Source organism: Tursiops truncatus, chromosome 9 (assembly GCF_011762595.2).
Source record: "Tursiops truncatus isolate mTurTru1 chromosome 9, mTurTru1.mat.Y, whole genome shotgun sequence".
Classification (NCBI taxonomy): Eukaryota; Metazoa; Chordata; class Mammalia; order Artiodactyla; family Delphinidae; genus Tursiops; species Tursiops truncatus.
Genome location: NC_047042.1, coordinates 12,749,995 through 12,770,991, shown reverse-complemented (window position 1 = coordinate 12,770,991; position 20,997 = coordinate 12,749,995). Strand labels below are relative to the sequence as shown.

The following is a 20,997-nucleotide window of genomic DNA, read 5'->3' as shown; positions in this document are numbered from 1 at the left end:
AATGTTCTTATAAGTCAATAAGGAAAGAAAAGCACTTCATCTGAAAAAGGGGCAAAGGATATGAAGAGGAAAGAAACAAAAGAAAAACAAAAGTCTAATAGCCTTTAAGCTTATGAAAAAATGGTTAATTTCTCCAGTTGGGAGAAATACAACTTAAAGTAACCGTGAGATACCATTCCACCTCTATCTGATTGGCAAAACTTTCTTCTGACCGTAAAAGTTGGTGAGAATATGGAGCATGGTAGAAGCAGATATTGACATCAACCACATCGCAGAGCAGTTTGGCAAAATCGAAGACAGCTGACAATGTGCCTGCTTTATGACTCAGCAGTTCTACCTCTGTATATATACCTTGGGGAATCAATCCCATATGACCAAACAGAGAAATGTATAAGGTTCCACTGAAGCATTGTATGCAATAGTAAGAAATTGAAAACAATTGATCAGTAATAGGAGGAAAGATAAATTGTGGAATATTCACACAGGGATGTGCCCAGTGGGTAAAATAAATGAGTCAAATCTATATGCATGCAGATGTATAGATCTTGAAATTAAAATGTTCAATAAGAATAGCAAGTTGCAGGGTAAAGGTTAAAAACACACAACATGATACTTTATAATGCCTATGGATTCATCTAAACAGATACACAGATATGTAATATAAGTGCAGTAGCATGAACAGAGAGATGCACAAGATCTCTAGGATGGTGGTTACTTCTGACATGAAGAAAAACGGGAAAAAAGGTCAAGGAGAGGCACCAAAGGGGCTTTGCCTGTATCTGTAACATTTTGTTTCTTAAAGATATGAAGCAAATATGCTAAGACTCATTAACAATGTGAGTGGGTGAGGGCACATAAGTATTTATGTTATTTCCTTCTCTATACTTTTTATTCCTATACTTTTTGGCATATTTGAAATATTTCACAACAGTAAAATAAATAAGTTTAATAATTTTTTTTTGTATTTACCTATATTTTTGCTTACTATCTTCCTTCTTCTTTTCTTTTTAACATCTTTATTGGAGTATAATTGCTTTACAATGGTGTGTTAGTTTCTGCTGTATAACAAAGCGAATCAGCTATATATATATATACATATAGCCCCATATCTCCTCCCTCTTGCGTCTTCCTCCCACTCTCCCTATCCTACCCCTCTAGGTGGTCACAAAGCACCGAGCTGATCTCCCTGTGCTATAAACTAACTCTAGTGGCTAATACTCCTAAATTTCCTTTTAAAAACCTTTGGGGAGAATTCCCTGGTTAGGACTCTGCACTTCCACTGCAGGGTGCCCAGATTTGATCCCTGGGGTTGGGAACTAAGATCCTGCATGCCACATGGGGTGGCCAAAAAAGAAAAAAGAGACATTGAGTAAAATAGACAGTACTTGGAGAAGAAGAATACTTCAGAAACAACCATAATTTTAAAAAAAAGTCTTTGGGAAGCATTGCTATGATATTGACATAAACTCATCCCAAAACTTTTATGTTATGTGGACAGTATGTCTTTCCACAGTTTTGTATTCACTTCTCACTGGCTTACAGAGTAATGGATTTTGTAATTCTCCAATGCTTTTGTTCAGTCTCTGCAAGATATTTATTTAGCTTTCTGGGTTTTTCACAAAATTATTTTGAATTTAAAGACACACCTTTCTGGGTCTAGTTTTCTGTATATCAAGAAGGTGGTGTGTTAGGAGAGCTTTGTCTCCACTATCCTGGAGAGCCACCCTCATGGTCTAATAGGGGAGTCCACCATTGTAGTTGTATTTTATTTGTTTAAGGGGATGGAACTAATATGTGCAAATTTAAAAAGATTGATGGGTTTTGGGTTTCGGGTGTATAAACATCCAAACTTATTTTCAGAACTCTGTAGTTGGCAAGTCCACAACTCTACCGTAGAGATAGTATAGCAACAAGACAAGTATACCTTTCTACTTATGCATAAATATACAAAACTTTTTTGAAAGTTGATTCATATTTCCAATTATATGAAGAAATCATTGTGTGAATTAAAGAATACTTTTGTAACATAAAGTCATATTCTAATATGTTAGTATGTTACATTTGAATTTTCCTATAAAACCTCTATGAAAAGACAACTAACTAGACTCCAAATTGGAGCCCTGAAATTTTATGTGGGAAAATGCCAGGATTCAAAGATTTAGAATATTACCAAAGAATCTCCTTGAAATCCTTTTCTGTTCTGACCCAAAAGTGGAGAAGAGTTCATGAAACCAAGAGGGATATGATTTCATTTTTGCCCCACACTTACCCTATTTTCTGCTCCGGAAACTTGAAAAGTCATGGAGGAAAGTGTCATTGAGCATCTCATAAAGTCTAGCAAGAGATAAGGGTAAAGAAAACCTTTCATTTGCTCCAAGTTGCTGTCATTGACTGTTTTTTTTTTTAACATCTTTATTGAGTATAATTGCTTTACAATGTTGTGTTAGTTGCTGCTCTATAACAAAGTGAATCAGCTATATGTGTACCTATATCCCCATATCCCCTCCCTCTTGCGTCTCCCTCCCACCCTCCCCATTCCATCCCTCTAAGAAGGCACCAGATTTTGTCCAGGGAGCACCCTGGGCCTTTTAGGGAAATGAGGCCTTGTCCAGGTAAGGACACAGCATGAGCCATAGCAGGCATTTTCTTTTATCACTGATAGGAATCGAAGCCTTGGACTTTGTCTTAACCATTAGAATGAGGCAAAAATACAAGATCTTTAACTTCTGTGGCTTTTCCACAAGCTATATTGATGTTGGTACCTCTTTAAATTGTTTCAACCATGCTGATTGTTAGCCTGGTAAAATGTGTTTATTTTATTACTCCCTGCCTAGTTTGAAATCTCTGTATTGTCACTCCCTCCTATGGGATCTCTAAGTGTAATGAAGACTGATGGGGATTCCTGACACTGGTATCATCACCAATTCCCCAGAGGCTTCAGTGCAAACACTGATATTTTCTAGAATAAGAAATGAATAAACAACAACAAAGTAACATGTTAATATATTTTAGAACTCCCAAAAGCTTAGACTTAAATTTTTAGAATTGAGAGATTATTGATATATATTATATATTATTAGTTTTAGGTGTACAACATAGGAATGATTTGATATTAGTATGCTTAGACCTTTATAATCAGAAAATATTTGAGCTATGATCAGCAAAATGTAGGAGTTGCTATATAAATTGTTAAAATTCCTTCCTTGGATTTGAAGTTATAGACATATTTTATTATTGTATTCATTTTTGTTATGTGACCTTACAACTAAGTAAATACCACTTTGAGTACTTACTACATGCTAGGTGATGTGCTAAGCAATTTACAACTGATTATAATTTCCTTAGAACAGAAGAGAAAATTGGAGCTCAGAGAAGTTAAACAACTTTACTCATGGTCACAAAGTTAGGTGAGCTTAGGATTAAAAATCAGGCTTGTCTTTTCAATAAATTTTATTTATTGATTATCGTTTATAAATGGCAACAGTGTATTATAGTGAGATGAGCTCTGAGCCTGAAATGTGGACTTGAGTGTGAGTCTCAATTTTTTCATCTTCAAAATAAGAGTAATGAGTCCTTTCTCATAGAGTTCTTGAAAGGCTGAGATTAAAAAATGGTGGCCAATATTACGAGACCTTATCAGACCACAGGGTTGATCAGTTGTTGGTGGGAAGGAAGTCACGAATAGTTGGAACCCAGACAACTTACCCAGTATAGAGTTAACCTCCCTTCCTCCCCCAGCTCTGGGGCAAACAGTAGCTGAATTGCCAATGGCCTAAGGGTGGCACTGTGTGCTAGATTTGACTGGATTGACACTGACATCTATTGGGTCTACCCTACTGAAGGAGCATTGACAAAGACCAGTTCAAGACCTCACCAGCTTATAGCTTCGAGCCTTCTGATCCATACACTTCTGCTCAACTTCTCTGTGCCCTAGTTTCCTCAACCATGAGGATCATAAACCTCACCTCATGGGATTATGAGGACAAGAAATAATATATGCCAAGTATTTCTTGTGGTGTCCAGTACATATTATCATATTATAAAAGGCTCTCAGTTAACAGTAGCACTAAGATGCTGTACTGCCTTTTCAAGCCCTTTGTCGGACAGGTCTTCAGCAGCACATCACTCACAAAACTTTGTCTGATCTACTCTCCTGTACTCTGCTGCCCAGGGTCAGGCAGTAGAAAGTGGTGGTTAACACATGAGCTTTGGACTCAGGATAGTCTTCTAGCTTGACTACTTCATGTTGATACGAGTTGAAAAGGCTACTTAAACTCTCTAAATCTCGGTTTGCTCCATCTTTAAAATGAGCAAGATAATGGTGCCTACCTAACAGGATTGTTATGAGAATTAAATGAAATAATGTGTGTAATCTGCTTAGCACAGAGCCTTGCAATTGGTAAATGTTTAATAAATGTTTGCTTTGATTTGAAAAAATTGTGAACGTTTTTAATTGATGTTTTTATTAAGGTCATATAGATAGGAGGTGCTGGGGCTGTGACTCAATCCCAAATCTATCTACATCTCATGTCTGTTCTATTGTAGCACACTTCTTGTGTTTGAATACTTCCAGTAACAACTGCCAGTATGGTCCCTATTACTAGAAATATTTTCAGTATACATAATATGATGACTTTGTAGGATCATAGAAAACAATAGATGATTTTTAAGATCTTTTGAATTCCTGGGATCTTATGATTCTCTGGATCATAGGAAGTCCCTAAATTGAAACAGTATGTCTGAAGCATTTACTTGTAAATTGGTCTTTGGGAACTAGCGATCTATTTTCCATAAGACATACTTCTATACAGAATTTAGAGACCAGTGTAGAAAAAGAAGGAAAAGGAGGTGCTGTGATATTACATTTAAAGCTAAGGGGCTTGGGCTTCCCTGATGGCGCAGTGGTTGAGAGTCCGCCTGCCGATGCAGGGGACATGGGTTCGTGCCCCAGTCCGGGAAGATCCCACATGCCGTGAAGCGGCTGGGCCCGTGAGCCATGGCCGCTGAGCCTGCGCGTCGGAGCCTGTGCTCCGCAACGGGAGAGGTCACAACAGTGAGAGGCCCGCATACCGCAAAAAAAAAAAAAAAAAAAAAGCTAAGGGCCTCAAATTGTCTTCCTTCTCCCAACCTCAGTATCTGAATAAAACTAGTCTCAGCAAGGTTTCAGGAGAAGATACTCCACCCCACTAATTCAAGCTAATGTGACTGAGATGAAACCGAGGGTAGTTATCAGTTAGCCATTGATAACTGGTGAATTGTAACCTGCCTTCACTGGTTAGGCTTACTTTGATTGTTTCTATAAAAGCTTGTGTGTCCTCCAAGGGTCACATAGCCTGGGCAATAGGATGTTTGCCCAAGTTGTTTTTTAGGAACTTGGAGTCAGCTGTGTCCAGTTTGAGCTTGAGATGATTAAGACTGGTTAAGACCTCCCACCCTGCATCTGGGCACGTGCAAATGTCCATTCGGTGACCTTTTGATGTCTGAGGGCCAGAATCTCCACCCTCACAGCATGCTAATGCTGCCGTTTTCTGAGCATGTCTCCCATGCAGAAACCTGTGGCTTGGTTGCATCTGCACAGAGCAACGATTGCCTCTCCCTTTTCTTATCTCAAATTACCTTTCTCCATGCTCCCCCTGCCTCAGTTTTTATACCATAAATATCCCCAGCCCCTCACCTTCAGGGAGACAGATTTGAGACTTTTCCCGTCTCCTGACTTGGATGCCTCAGGAATAAACCCTTTCTGTGCTGCAAACTTCATCGTCTCAGCGTTTGGCTTGCGATGCACCAGGCAAACAAACAAGACTCTCTTATTCTTCCCAAATAGTCATATATTCATTCATTTAGCAAATATTGAGTGCCAACTGTATTTTAAGTTATGGGGCTATAACAGTCAAGAAATCGTCTGTTTCTCTAGTGTGAGAGAAGGTAATGATCTTGGGGAAGGAAATAGTTGGACAGATTTGAGACATATCTAAAATGAGTGATTTATGGAAAGGGGGAAAATTGGAGGCAGTAAGTTTTTAATCAACTATTGCCATAGTCCATGTGTGATGAATCAAGGGCTTGAACTGTGGTAGTAATAGTGGGAATAGAGGAATAAAACTTAACTTTTGAAAAGTTGATTCTACAGGGCAATTATGTATAAATGATAAATGATGAGAAGAAGGAGTTCCAGATTTAGCCAAGGGTTTGAGTTCAGGCAAGGGAGAATATTAGGTTTATGGGGCAAATGGAAATTTTAATCATCCATGGGCAAGTCGTGTTTATGAGGATGATACTACATCTGAGTGGAAATATTCTATGGTAACTAGAAAAGGGGAACTGAGGAAAGGTCAGGGCTAGAAATAATAGATTTGGGTATCATCTGCATAGAGATGACAGGATTACTTAAGTGCTTAAAAGAAAATGAAGAATATTGGGACTGGAAGGAAAAGGTAAAAGAATTAATTAAAAAAAACCCAGAAATGGCCAAAGAGGTATTAAAAATCCAAGAAGGTATCATAGGACCTAAAGATAAGATAGTCAACAGTGTCAAATACTGCACAGAAAGCAGGTGGGATTCGGACTGTGAACAGAATATTGGCAGACCCAAGTGGTCACTGGAGACCCTTGGAGACTGGGTAAGAAAAGGTGTTGGTGGCCAAGTCATATATCAGAGGCTCAAGCAGTAATGATAGACTGGAAACATAAATAGGATAGTAACAAAAAAGGGTAAGAATGCCTGGAAAACTTATTTTTTCAAACAAAAACTTATTATTTCTGGTTGACAGTAATATGGAAGATATTGATGGAGAGGCAGGTTTAAGAAGCATCAGAGGGAGACAGCATGGTGCCTCCTGTCAAGTTTCTTTTTCTCTAGTCTCATCGATATCCTTCCCTTCTCTGTATCAATGCTGATTATGTCAGTCCCCTACTGAAAGACCTCTCTGGGTTCCTCATTGCCAGTGGAAATCCAATATCCTTAGCATAGCTCACCAGATGCCTCACGCTCTTGGTTCTAACCTCCCTTTTCCATTTCCTCTTTTGCCGCTCAAGGCACAGGAGATTTCACATTCTTTCCAGATTGAGTCTTTGTACACATTGCTTTTTCTGCCTGGAAGATCCTTCTTCCCACCCTTCACGTGGAAAATTCTAACTCATCCTTCAACACCTGGCTCAAATGTCACCTCATTTTTGAATGTTTTCCTGACTCCCCAGGCCCAGTGCAGGTCTCCCTCTTTGGTGCTTCGACTGCAAGTTGTTCATTCATATTTTTGTCTCAGCATCCTGCACTGTAATTCATAAATTTCGATAGCTCTGTTCTCCATTAGACTATATGATCTCTGGATACGATGACTGTCTCTTTTTTATCATTGTAATCCCCATGACTGGCACAAAAAAAAAAAACTCTTGCTAAAAGCATCAGGAATGAATGAGTGAGTATTAATGTAAAGAGATATATCATGAGGTATATAGGATGAAAGTGAAGAAGCATCTTAGTGCTAAGCAAAATAAGCCAGACACAGGAATACAGATACTGCATGATCTCACTTACGTGTGGAATCTAAAAAAAGTCAAACTCATAGAACGAGAGTGTAGAACGGCGGTTGCCAGGGGCTAGGGTGTGCGGGAGATTGGGAGATGTTGGTCAAAGGGTACAAACTTTCAGCTGTCAGATGAAAAGTTCTGAGGATCGAATGTACACTATTGTGATTATAGGTAATAATACTGTATCAAATACTTAAAGTTTGCTGAGAGGAGTTGCTAAGTGTTCTCACCACACACACACAGATGGTAACTGTGATAGTGGTAATCATTTCACAATGTATATGTATGTTAAATCGTCACATTGCTCACCTTAAAAAATCATGTTGTACAAATTAAATACATATGACTTTTATTTGTCAATCGTACCTCAAAAAAGTTGGGGTGGGCGAAGCTATATGAATTTGAGCAAGTTAATTTCTCCGAACCTGAGTTTCCTATTGGTCAAAGGAGGATAATACTTACTTTATAATGTGCTTATGAGGATAAAATCTACAAAATATAGATCAAACAATTAATGACCAGCATTTATTAATCATTAATGTTATAATTATTTTCAACTCCCACCTTCATGGCATGGATCTCTTATTAGTTGCTCTCTGGCCTTGGATTTGGCTGCAACTTTAATCCATTCTCAAAAGAGAAGAATCTTTGGTTCGTTTTCTAAGTTAAATTTTCATGTTAAGAAATTGAAACTCAAGTCTGTCTTTAAGCAGCAGTGTTTCATCTGCCTAAATGATGTAATCTGATTAATAATAACCATTCAGCATCAAGTGAATTCAACAAAAATCTAGAATTAAATATATGGGTTGATTTAGTAAGTTTACAATTAAGTCTGAATTGTTTTATGAGTCTCCAAGGAACTTCCCAGAGGAGGCCCTAGCTTTGAGGCCTACTACAGTAGATCCAGGGACACCCTTCTTGTCTTATCTTCAGGATTGTGTTGCCCTGAGTGAGTTAAATCAGCTCTTTCCATTTTTTTTTTAGCAGAATTTTTGTGGTTCATAAAAACAAGCACTTACAGATTTTCTTGCGTAGATAAAGGAAAGGATTCTACATCAGATTTAGATCAAGAGATAGATTTTCAGAAGAAAATGATGGATGTGTCCTCTGGGAGTAATGGAATGCAGTGATGTTCGTCTCTGACTGATTGAGTTTAAGGCATTTGTGAACACTTCCACGCCCACACCCACTCAAATACACAAACAGTGGTCACAACTGCAGCTCCAGACGCTGCCTCTCTCCCCAGTCTCATATCCAAAGTGCATCCGTTGTTTTCCATAACATGAAATAAATCCCTCCCTTTTGCCCAGTGGTGAAAAGCTTATATAAATACTAAAACTTCAACTATTCCCCTGAGTTTCCTGTTGGCAAGCCTGCAGCTCTGGGTTTGTTGAGATATTGACATACATTTTCTGTGCGGATCTTTCAGGCCGCTTGGGTGAGTCCAGTGGTGATAAATTTATGTCTTGAAAATTCATCAGAGTAACCATTATAACACTCTGTTTATGAAAACTTAAATAATTAACACCCTGATTTAAAAGGCTCCAGGTTCAAAGCACCTCTTTTATTCTTTCAACATATATCATTCTGGTGATATATATCTATATATATCTTAGCAAGTCTCCGCCAGGAGACGACTTTAATAGTCATTGAAAAGAAAATGTGGATGCGAAGAATTGACTAATTCAAAACATATAATCTTGCATTGTGGCGTTCCCATGAAAGAATATTCTTCAATATTTAGAAGTGAAGTCTTTTATTGTGTACTAAATAGGGATAGTTAACATTACTGGGCCATAATTAATGTGTATAATGAAAAATCTTTATCATAATGGAAAGAAAAGGGGGAAGGCATTATTTTTAAAGACAAAAATCAATGCCTGGTGTAGAGTAGACGCTCCTCAGGTGGTTGTAGAATAAGTGGATGTGTGAATAGGATTAATTATACTCCTAGTGAAATGTATACTACCTTCATTAAAAATTTTTATCAGATTCTTATGTAAAAAATTTATATGATTGAACATAGTTGTTCATATAGTAGTCTGTCTTTTAGAGTATGTTAATTCAAACTTCTCTTTTCTTTTTATCTATTAGACGGCAATTAGAGAAGTGTTCTCAAAGTATTGACACTTTCTAATCTTTTTTTTAAATAGTGGAAAAAGTGCATTCCTCTGACATAATTCCCATAGAATCTGCTGATCTGAAATTAATTTTAGCTATGTCTGAGAGAGCTGAATAGAAGCCCATGAATATTAACTATTTCTACTACACTTCCACTAGCCCTCCCATATTCGTGAAGCATTTTACTTGCTGCCAATAATTTACTATAGCTAACGCTTTTTAAAAATTTCTTTTAACCTAGATTATTACTTAACTAAAAATAGTTTGCTATTTTAACAATTAACAGTTGTCAAATTCTTCATATATTACAAGCTATGAGTGTTTATTTGTCTTTGAGGATCCAAGATTTTGTTTCTGGGCTCACTGTCTTAACAGAGAACTAAAAAACAGTAAATCTCATTAATGAATTAGGTCTCCTTTCCTTAAGACCTAATAGAGAAAAGAAAGGAAATCAAATAAGCTTTTGTGTCTGTGAAGTCCAATTTTAAATTATAGTAAAAATAAAACAGAGGTAAAGGACTTGGATGAATTTGAGGGTTGTTGGCTAAATTGAGGTATTAGTCTTTACATGTCTCCATTTGTTCTAATTGGTAAACCACAGTGCAAGTAAATAAGTAATTAAGTTTTTTTTTTAGGCCAGTGGTTGTGGCTGTTAATTCTGGTGTGCTTTAAGAGTAATGGAGGTAAAACATACAGCTTTCTTTTAAAACCAATTCATTAGTTTATTTTTTGTTTTGAGGAATAATTTAGCATATCTGTGTCTATCTTAACCTCATGTACTATTGCCTGAGACCTAAAAAACACTGCACAATGACGTTATACTCAAAACTTCAGTAACATTATATTATCATCATTAAATTCATCAAGGGCTCAATACCACATTTGAAGCTCAGTTAATACCATTTTCTACATAATCTCTCTTCTTCAAGGGTCTCTCTGTCAAAAAGTTCATAGGGTCAGAAATAGGAGGAATTTCAACTCTAATGGTGGATTTGCAAACAAGGGGATGGGAGTGGCTATTCTTATAACTTACAGGGCAACTCAAGTTGTTTCATATTGGCAACATTCTCTCAAAACTAGGCACAAGGAAAGTTAAAGAAACATGTTTTTGTCATTATCAGTTGCTTTCAAAGAGGGCCACAGGAGAAAACAGGTTGTGTACATTCTTTAGAGTATAAAAGTGCATCCTTTTTTGGTCTCTTCCTAGGTTTGAAGAAGAAATGACCAGCAAGTGGTTACACCTCTTCGAAGGCAGTGGAGTCCCGTATGGCCCAATTAACAACATGAAGAATGTGTTTGCAGAACCCCAGGTTTGTTTTTTGAAATTTTTAGTATGTTTCGGTTAAAACCACAAGAATTTGCCTCTCTTTTCTATCCAGACTGATCCATGTAAGTGTACATTAGCCATTGATCTTGAGCTTAAGTCACATCACGTGATTTTTTACTCTTACGTTAAAGTGTGGGTCTGAAATAAAAATTATCAGAATTTAGCACTGGCAGCCTACAATCATACTTTTATATGTATCTGATCGAACATATTTCTTCAGCAGCCATAAAGTATCCAAGGTCAGGGCATGTGTTTTCCCCGAAAAATAGAAATATAGACAATGGAAAGGTTGGAGTCAGGCACGCAGAGATCATTCTCTGCAGAAAGAAATGGGAGGACCTTCACAGCTGTAGTCCCCCTCTCATCGTATGGCTGTCTTAAAATGTACAAAGCAAGTCATCATTAGTTCTGCTGATGAGGGGCTTTCTGTATGCTTTGATTAATGTGCATTACTCGTGGAGAATAAATGTACTTGAATAGAGATTCGTGCTGTACATTGCTTACAGACTCCTTCTTGGGGTACAGAAATAAGGATCCTCTGAAAAAATATTTCTTCTATAACATTGTTCCAATGATTTTTTTTAGATAATGTCAAAATAATAAGTTTTGATTTTATTACTTTAATCAGTATCACTGCAAGCAATTTACCATTTCTCAGATTCACATATTAATCCCACAATGTAGAGGAACTGCTTTTTTCTATGAAACTTTCGCCGTGATTATTCATGTATCTGTCAGCTTCCGTCATTTCAAAATTATAGTTTTTCTCTTCATTCTTTTCATTTTTTATAGCGGTAGATTTTTCTTTGAAATGATTTGTTGAAAATGGAATATACTTTTTTAAGGGAGCAAACTGACTTAATTCTAACTTTGGTACCTTCATGTTACATGAATATCTGTTTAAAGGATAATTGAACTGTGTTCAATTCAATGATTATAATGTTTACTGGAGAAAAAAAGGTGAATGAATGCAGAAATTCTGCTCTGTGCTATTTTTTTCTGCCAAGATTGTGAGTATGGCAACACTTTGTTCCTAATGAAAGAATGGTCAATAAGAATTGGAGAAAAGGGTGCCCACTTGATATGGGCTGAGTCTTTGTGAAAGGGTCCCCACTACATCAGTGATTAATGCTGGTGATTGCTTGTGATGAGGTAGCAGTTTGTGCACCCTGAATGTAGACCAGAGGGCCAGTTTTCTCACTTCAAGCTTTGGCTTTAAGCTGTTGTAGGGGAATGGGTGGGTTTCACCATTATTTTCCTGCTTAAAAGTAGAACCAAGATGTGTAGGACTTCCTATTTAACTCAGTTTGAGGGCACATTTCTCTAGAGAGAATTCCTGAGGGTTTTTCCATCAGCACTTCTGTTGGCTCCATCTGTGTTTCATCAGGAATAAAGGCACCAAAGCAAAAAAATGTTATTTTAAAAATTATTAGATATATTCAAGTGTTACTTATTTTTTAGGCTTTGATAAACAAGGATCCAAGGTCCCATCCTTAAAATTGTTCACTTTATGGGCTGGTTCGGATTGAATATTGGGTAATTAGGATTTTCATTCCCAATTTTCCCTTGTAGCTCACTTTAATTTTTGTATCTCAACTCTTTTGGACCTGCAGGAAGTTTCTATCATTGGTCTATGGCTTATTTTAGTTCTTAACCAATTTTTCAAATGGAGAATAGTGATATTCTAAGTCAGGATACCAACTTTTCCTACTACCCCAAAAGTCTTTGAAAACTGCCTTCTTATCCACCAAAAAGTAGATTCTAATTGTTACAATTCTAATATCAAAAATTCTTAATCATACAGTGATAGTTATTGACAATAGCGTAGAGTTGGTCTCTTATATACCATTTCATTCTTCTTTGGAATTTAAACACCAAAATGTGTGTATAAAATTATCTGAATTTTTAGAAAGACTAGAGAGCAGTGTAATATTAGTACAAGGACCTACTGTATGGCACAGGGAACTCTGCTCAATATTCTGTAACAACCTAATCAGGAAAAGAATTTGAAAAGGAATAGATACATGTGTATGTATAACTGAATCACTTTGTTGTACACCTGAAAGTAACACAACATTGTTAATCAGCTGTACTCCAATATAAAATAAAAAGTTGAAAAAAGTAAAAGTAAGCAAAGATGACTATGGCAGTTGTTCGTAGGACTGTTTGGCACAAGACGTAAGGGCACCATCTTTCCCCTATGCCTGGAAGTGTTTGGCTCTTTTAGAAGGAATTCCCTGTCATTATGTATTTTGAAAGGAATGTAGAAGCTGAAAAAATCAGGGAGTTAAAAAAAATTTGTATAAAATAAATACAGTAGTAAGACCATGGAGTCAGAAGTGTTGGGCAGTTTTATGTTTTCTAGGCTTTGGTTTCCTCAATGGTAAAGTGATGAAATAGAATCTTTTCTCTATATTTTAAGTGTTAAATGTGACAATGTTTATCAAAGGCACATAGTAGGGATTGCTAGATGGTAAAAGTTTAGTAAATGGTAATAGCTCTGGTTATGGTGCCCTTTATGGTTATATTTTTATTAAAAAACACTTTCTTTTACTTATTATTTAGTGGATAGAGGCAAATCCAGTGTAGCTGCAGGGATGGGGATCATTAGCTTAAAATCAAGGTCTAACTAATATCCTTTTAAGAAAATCTGTCTGCAGACTTTGTGCCAAGAAGTTCTCAGCCCTTCAGTAATTTTTCTGATTACTGAAAATCTTTTTGTTTTCCGTAAAAGTCTGATTTCCATTCAAGGTGTCCTCCCTTGTTTTTCCCCTGACGAGCTGTGGAGTTTCTTGGCCCTGGGTACATGGAACCGGCCACTTCTGTTCAGATGTGGGACTGCACCGCTGGCGCTCGTGGCCCAGCTCTCCATGTGCGCCGTGCCAGCACAGCTGCTAGTTCAACTGAAAATTGATTTGGGTGAAGTACAAGGCCTGGAACATGGCGCAGGAAGTGAGACTTTGATGAAGTGGAAAGGGGTATGTCTAACCAAAAAAAGAAAGAAGAAAAAAGATTAGAAGCATCAAAGAGCAGGAGATAATTTTCTGTGGGCCTACTTATCAAGTGGACCATTTATGTTTCATCTGTGGTTTGAACGTGGTAGGCAACAAAAATTGGCTTGATGGTCGAAACTGTTCCTAACCAAAATAATTTCCTCATAGTCTCATGTTCTGAGAAAACTTGCCTTTTTGACTCAACCGAAACAACAAATGATTCTTTTTTTTCTGGGATAGATGCAAGGGTGTCTACCTTTTATCCTCTGATTATATGCTACAGACCTTTGCACAGTTAAAATGATCCTGCAGGCATCCACTGTTAAGTCCATCAGCAATACTACAGGAGATTTTGGTCTGTATTTACTGCTATCTCTGAGAAATTTTGATCCAAAACCCTTTTAGTGGTAGTTTTATTGTTTTTTCTCCCTCAATGATAAATTATCTGTGGAAAACTCTGTGCATTGTAGAAGTATAATATAGATTATCTGCATATAGATTTTAATAGTCATGTTTCCAAGTGCTTTCTTAAAATATCTTCTTTTAATCAGGCCAAGATTGTGTAGTACATTAAAGGAATTCTTAAAAAGTTTAAAAAACTTACTAGATGACCTCAGTATGGTCCTATTTAACATACCCTTGGGAACATGTGCATGAAATACATTGTGGTTTGAGGTTTTCCAACCCAAACAGACTTAAAAGAAAATGCAGCTTTTAATAGAAACTATTCAAATTCCTGCAAAAATAGGTATGGATCTCACCACTGAGAGGGTTTAAAAGCATCATTATCTACCATGAGAATCAAAAGAGAATGTGTTATCCTGCTTTTTCTATTTTGCTCAAGACCGTAAATTTGGCGGTTCTAGTGTATCACCATTTTTGAATGAAATGCTCAGTTAAAAAATATATGTGTATGTGAATGACTGAACCTCTGATTAATGTTTTTCTTTCTCCTTGATGCCATGACCTGTGGGTGGGGAAGAGAGGGCAAAGGATGTCGCAAAACTGGTGTTATTTAACAGAGTCTTCACATTTATACCACACAAGTTGAATCCATCAGGTGTAAGACATCACCCTGAAGCATCACTTCTGAGAACTATTGGGAGGGAAATATCAGAACTGAAATATCACAGCTGGCCCTGATTTTAACTGGTGCCAAACACCTGCAGACTCTAAAAGGATACCAAAATAAAACCCCACCCTGTGGCAGCAAGCCAGCCCTTAACAACCCTTCCTTAACTTTGCATCACCATCAAGATTAATTTAACATTTTCTACAGAAACCTTATTCTTCCTGTCCCAGAAGGCCATTATAACTCCTGTAGCCAATCTTTCGTATGGGATAAATATGTCATAGAAACAGAGTGAAGTCTTGAAATATTTGATAGCTTAAAATTATCTGTTGTTTTCATATCATTATTTGTGGAAGCCTGTGAAGTTGGAGGCTTTATTAATCTCTAGGCTAGCTCATATTCTCCAAGTGACTTTGTTTTAGCACATTTTGGCAAAATATCTGAGCATCTGGGGGAAAAAAGCCTTCAGGATTCATATAGTAAGTGTCAGAAGCTCCCCAAAATACAGAGCTATTTTTCAAGTCCTTTCTACCTATACATGCAGACACACATGTGCACACATGCACACACATACATACACACATGCACTACTGATGCATTTTAAAGATTGCCTTTTGAATGACATTAGTTAATATTTATTGAAATGCAGTTGCATAGCCCTGGGAGGGTCATACAAATCAAGCAAAATTATATCCTTGTTTCTAATACTGCTGGGAAATACATACATACAGTGCTCCCTGTAACTGGAAAACAGTTGATGAAGATCTGAGGTAAAACAGTATGTCTGAAAATAATTCCTAGTAGACAAAAGAGATACAAAAATAAAATTTATGTATATCTCTGAGTATATATGACACATTTCAGATAGTGAACAAATTCAGACATTTTGTTCTGTGATACCTGGGTATAATATTTTCAGTTTTGGAAAAAATAATCTGTTTCATACGTAAGTGATCAAATGAAATAAAAATTGAAAGTTTAAGGATTCAATTTTATATTAAAATATAAGACAATGATATCCAATTTTATTTTGTTGTGTTGAAAAGAATCGTAATACAGAAAAACCTCATGCGTTATCATGTAAGAGGAAACCTATTGAAATGTCAAATAAAAGTTAAGGTCTCAGTATTACATTACTGGCATTTTATGTTCATTCTTTATGTATACCTAGGAAATTTGGATGCATCGGGTTTTTTTAAGCTATCACACTTACATATTTAGCTATCTAACTGGAATGCCTTGGACATTACCTGATTGACATTGATGGAGAAAAGGTAATAGAATTTATGTTAAAGAAAAAAGTCTCTCTTTTTGTTATTTTCATGAAAGGCATGGTTCAGGGCAGAGGAGACTAGTCACTTTTTCATTCTGTCAGTCACTCAGTTATTTGTTCAGCAAGTAGTAATTTCTGGCCTGCTATATATGTATGGTCTTTTAATTTTTTTTATTTTTGGCTGCGATGGGTCTTGTGGCTGCACACGGGCTTTCTCTAGTTGCGGCGAGTGGGGGCTACTCTTCTTTGCAGTGCGCGGGCTTCTCACTGCGGTGGCTTCTCTTGTTGCGGAGCACGGGCTCTAGGCCCGCGGGCTTCAGTAGTTGCAGCATGTGGGCTCAGTAGTTGTGGCACGTGAGCTCTAGAGCGCAGGCTCAGTAGTTGTGGTGCACGGGCTTAGTTGCTCCACGGCATGTGGGATCTTCCCGGACCAGGGATCGAACCCTGTCCCCTGCATTGGTAGGTGGATTCTTAACTACTGTGCCACCAGGGAAGTCCTGTATGGTCTTGTGTTAGGTATTTGGCCAGGGGAGGGATGAAGGAAAACAGTGAAGCACTAGGACAAAGATGAAACTATTAAGCATTCAGGAAGGTTGTACAGTCCAGTTTAAGGTAGAAAGTGTCCAGTGTCACAAAACAGTTACACAAAAATGCTCTGGGTATTTTTAGTAGCAAGAAATGATAGGTATAAAGCATCATGAGATTCTCCTATTTAATTAATTAACAAAAGCTTAAAATCTGACAAAGACTTGCAAAATGTCTTAATCATGAAATTTACCAAAGAACTCTTTATCCTTTTAAATACTCTTGTAATTAGCTTATCATATTACTACTAAATTCCTTCTCAATGATTAAGTGGAATTTAATGGAGGGTTTCAACTCTATTCAGTAATTTTGAAGATATTTGTGATCTGAGAAGGTCTGAAGACTTTTTTATTTTTGGCAAAAGTTATTTTCTCTGTCTGTCTCTCCTCCTTCTCACAGTTTATTCATCAGGCTCCACTTATCTCCTATTTCAGAGTAGAGATTCATAGTATAAGCATTGACTTTTACTGAGCCTTGAACTTTCAAGCCAAATACATAATTTATTATTCTGATGAGTAAAAAATAGGAATCAAGAAAGCGTAATCTCAGGAAAGTGCCAATAAAAATCACAGTGAGGAGCTTCCATACTGTTTTCCATAGTGGCTGTACAAATGTACCTTCCCATCAACAGAGCACAGGGTTCCCTTTTCTCCACATCCTTGTCAGCATTTGTTCTCTCTTGTCTTTTTCATGATAGACATCCTAACAGGTGTGAAGTGATATCTCACTGTGGTTTTGATTTGCATTTGTCTGATGATTAGTGATGTGTACTTTTTCATGTACCTGTTGGCCATTTGTGTGTCTACTTTGGAAAAATGTCTATTCAAGTCCTTTGCCCATTTTTAATAGAAGTATACATTAAATAATTTGAAGTTTATCAATACAGTAGAACAATATATTGCCTTTATCTCATGGTTTTGAGGAATGACATGGAAAGTGTTCATTTATAAAAATAAAAATGCAGCATACAAAATTGTGTATATTGTATGACCTCAATTTTGTAAAACTATTCTCTTAAAAACAATCATATGTTACTTTGTAATCAGGAAAATAAAGGGTTTAAATATTCCTATAGCTTAAATAGTTTCTTAAGTGGAAATTTAAAATGAATTTTTGTTATTTTTAAATAGTTAAAACAGATGCCAATACAGAATGCTATGATTTCACATATGTATTCAAATGAAAATACTTTTTTATTGAGGTGTAACTGGCATATAACATTATATTAGTTTCAAGTGTACAACGTAATGACTAGATATTTGTATATAGCGTGAAATGATCACCACAATAAATCAATTTAAAATCCATCACCATCCATAGTTAAAAATTTTTTTTCTTATGATGAGAGCTTTTAAGATCTACTTTCTCAGCAACTTTCAAATATATAGCTTATTAACTATAGTCCCCATGCTGTACATTACATCTCCATGACTTATTTATTTTATAGCTGGAAGTTTGTACTTTTTGACTCCCTTTGCCCATAAAGATGCTTTTAAGTATCATTTGTTATAGTTATTTACATACATTAGAAACATTCTAGTTGTACTATTGGTAGTACTGAACATGAACGATGATTGACAAGGACTGAGCACTATTGATATTTTAAGAACTTTTCTAAAATGATTAATAATGAAGGAGGAATAGATACAAAATGGTGTATTTGTCACCTAAAGGGAGCTTGGAATGGAGTTCTACGTTCTTTGAGAACTCAGCAGTTAAAAATGCACCCTGAATTTGCAATTTATCTCTTTTATTTTTGTCAGTGTGCTTTAGGTGTTGTACTAAGAAACCACTGACTAACCTAAGGACATGAATATTTACATCTATATTTTCTTATAAGAGTTTTATAATATTTAAGTCTTACATTCAGGTCTATGATCCATTTTGAGTGTGTGTGTATGAATTTATCTCATTGTTCCAGCATCGTTTGTTGAAAAGATTATTCTTTTCCCATTGAATTTTCTTGACACTCTTGTTCAAAATCCATTGGCTATTAAAGAAAGGTTAATTTCAGAAGTTTGATTATTTAAGAGTGTCTTGATTAATTTTCATATTTGTGTGAATTTCTCAAACTTTCTAAGTTTGATTTCTAATTGTATTCACTGTGTTTGAAAAACATACTTTGTGTGATTTCAACTTCTTCAAATTTATGGAGGCTTATGTTATGCCCTAGCATAGAATCGATCTGCAGAATGTTCCATGTGTTCTTAAGAAGAATGTATATTTTGTTGAAGTATTCTGTAGATGTCTGTTAGGTCTTGTTTATACCATTGTTTAACTCTTGTATTTTCTTGCTGATCTTCTGCCTAGTCATTATATCCATTATGGAAAGTTGGGTGTTGACTTCTCCACCTCATACTCTTGCATTGTCTGTGTAACCTTTCAGTCAGTTTTTACTTCATGTATTTTTGGGCTCTGTTGTTATGTGCATATATGCTTATCATGGTTATATCTTCCTGATGGATTGTCCCTTTTATCATCATGTCTCTCTCTTTACTTCTATAACATGTTTTCTTTTAATATCTATTTTCTGATATTTCTGATATTTATATATATATATATTAATATAACCACCCATTCTCTTTATGGTTGTGGTTTGCATTGTACATCTTTTTCCATCCTTTTATTTTCAGCCTGTTTGCATATTTGAATCTAAAGTATCTCTCACATAGATAGTATATAGTTGGGTCCTGTTTCTTTAAAATCCAATTTGCAAATATCTGCTTTTTGATTGAATTTTATTTTTATTAACATCTTTATTGGAGTATAATTGCTTTCCAATGGTGTGTTAGTATAAAAGAGTGAATCAGGGCTTCCCTGGTTTTACAGTGGTTGAGAGTCCGCCTGCTGATGCAGGGGACATGTGTTCGTACCCCGGTCTGGGAAGATCCCACATGCCGTGGAGCGGCTAGTCCCATGAGCCACGGCCGCTGAGCCTGCGCGTCCGGAGCCTGTGCTCCGCAACGAAAGAGGCCACAACAGTGAGAGGCCCGTGTACCGCAAAAAAAAAAAAAAAAAAAAGAGTGAATCAACTATACGTATACGTATATCTCGATATCCCCTCCCTCTAGGTGGACGCAAAGCACCGAGCTGATCTCCCTGTGCTATGCGGCTGCTTCCCACTAGCTACCTGTTTTACATTTGGTAGTGTATATATGTCCATGCCACTCTCTCACTTCGTCCCAGCTTACCCTTCCCCCTCCCCATGTCCTCAAGTCCATTCTGTACGTCTATGTATTTATTCCTGTCATACCCCTAGGTTTTTCAGAACCACTTTTTTTTTTTTTAGATTACCTGTGTATGTGTCAGCATACAGTATTTGTTTTTCTCTTTCTGACTTACTTCACTCTGTATGACAGACTCTAGGTCCATCCACCTCACTACAAATAACTCAATTTCATTTCTGTTTATGGCTGAGTAATATTCAATTGTATATATGCGCCACATCTTCTTTATCCATTCATCTGCCGATGGACACTTAGGTTGCTTCCATGTCTTGGCTATTGTAAGTAGAGCTGCAGTGAACATTGTGGTACGTGACTCTTCTTGAATTATGGTTTTCTCAGGGTATATGCCCAGTAGTGGAATTGCTAAGTCATATGGTAGCTCTGTTTTTAGTTTTTTAAGGAACCACTATGCTGCTCTCCATAGTGGCTGTATCAATTCACATTCCCACCAAGAGTGCAAGAGGGTTCCCTTTTTTCCACACCCTCTCCAGCACTTACTGTTTGTAGACATTTTGATAATGGCCATTCTGACTGGTGTGAGGTGATACCTCATTGTAGTTTTGATTTGCATTTCTCTAATAATTAGTGACATTGACGATTCTTTCATGTGTTTCTTGGCAAGCTGTGTATCTTCTTTGGAGAAATGTCTATTTAGGTATTCTGCCCATTTTTGAATTGGGTTGTTTGCTGTTTTGATCTTGAGCTGCTTGAATATTTTGGAGATTAATCCTTTGTCAGTTGCTCCGTTTGCAAATATTTTCTCCCATTGGTCTTGTTTATGGTTTCCTTTGCTGTGCAAAAGCTTTGAAGTTTCATTAGGTCCCATTTGTTTATTTTTGTTTTAATTTCCATTTCTCTAGGAGGTGGGTCAA

At 36.6% G+C, this 20,997-nt stretch overlaps 1 protein-coding gene across 2 annotated transcripts in view; it reads left to right on the top strand.

Annotated features, from left to right (window-relative positions):
• The window catches only part of SUGCT (succinyl-CoA:glutarate-CoA transferase), a 689,175-nt gene that overhangs the window by 282,046 nt on the left and 386,132 nt on the right, over positions 1 to 20,997 (top strand). For both annotated transcript variants that reach the window (XM_073809536.1, XM_033862875.2), the window contains one exon: positions 10,856 to 10,958. In XM_073809536.1, coding sequence (XP_073665637.1) covers positions 10,856 to 10,958 — 103 coding nt within the window. The remainder of the gene's footprint in view (positions 1 to 10,855; positions 10,959 to 20,997) is intronic.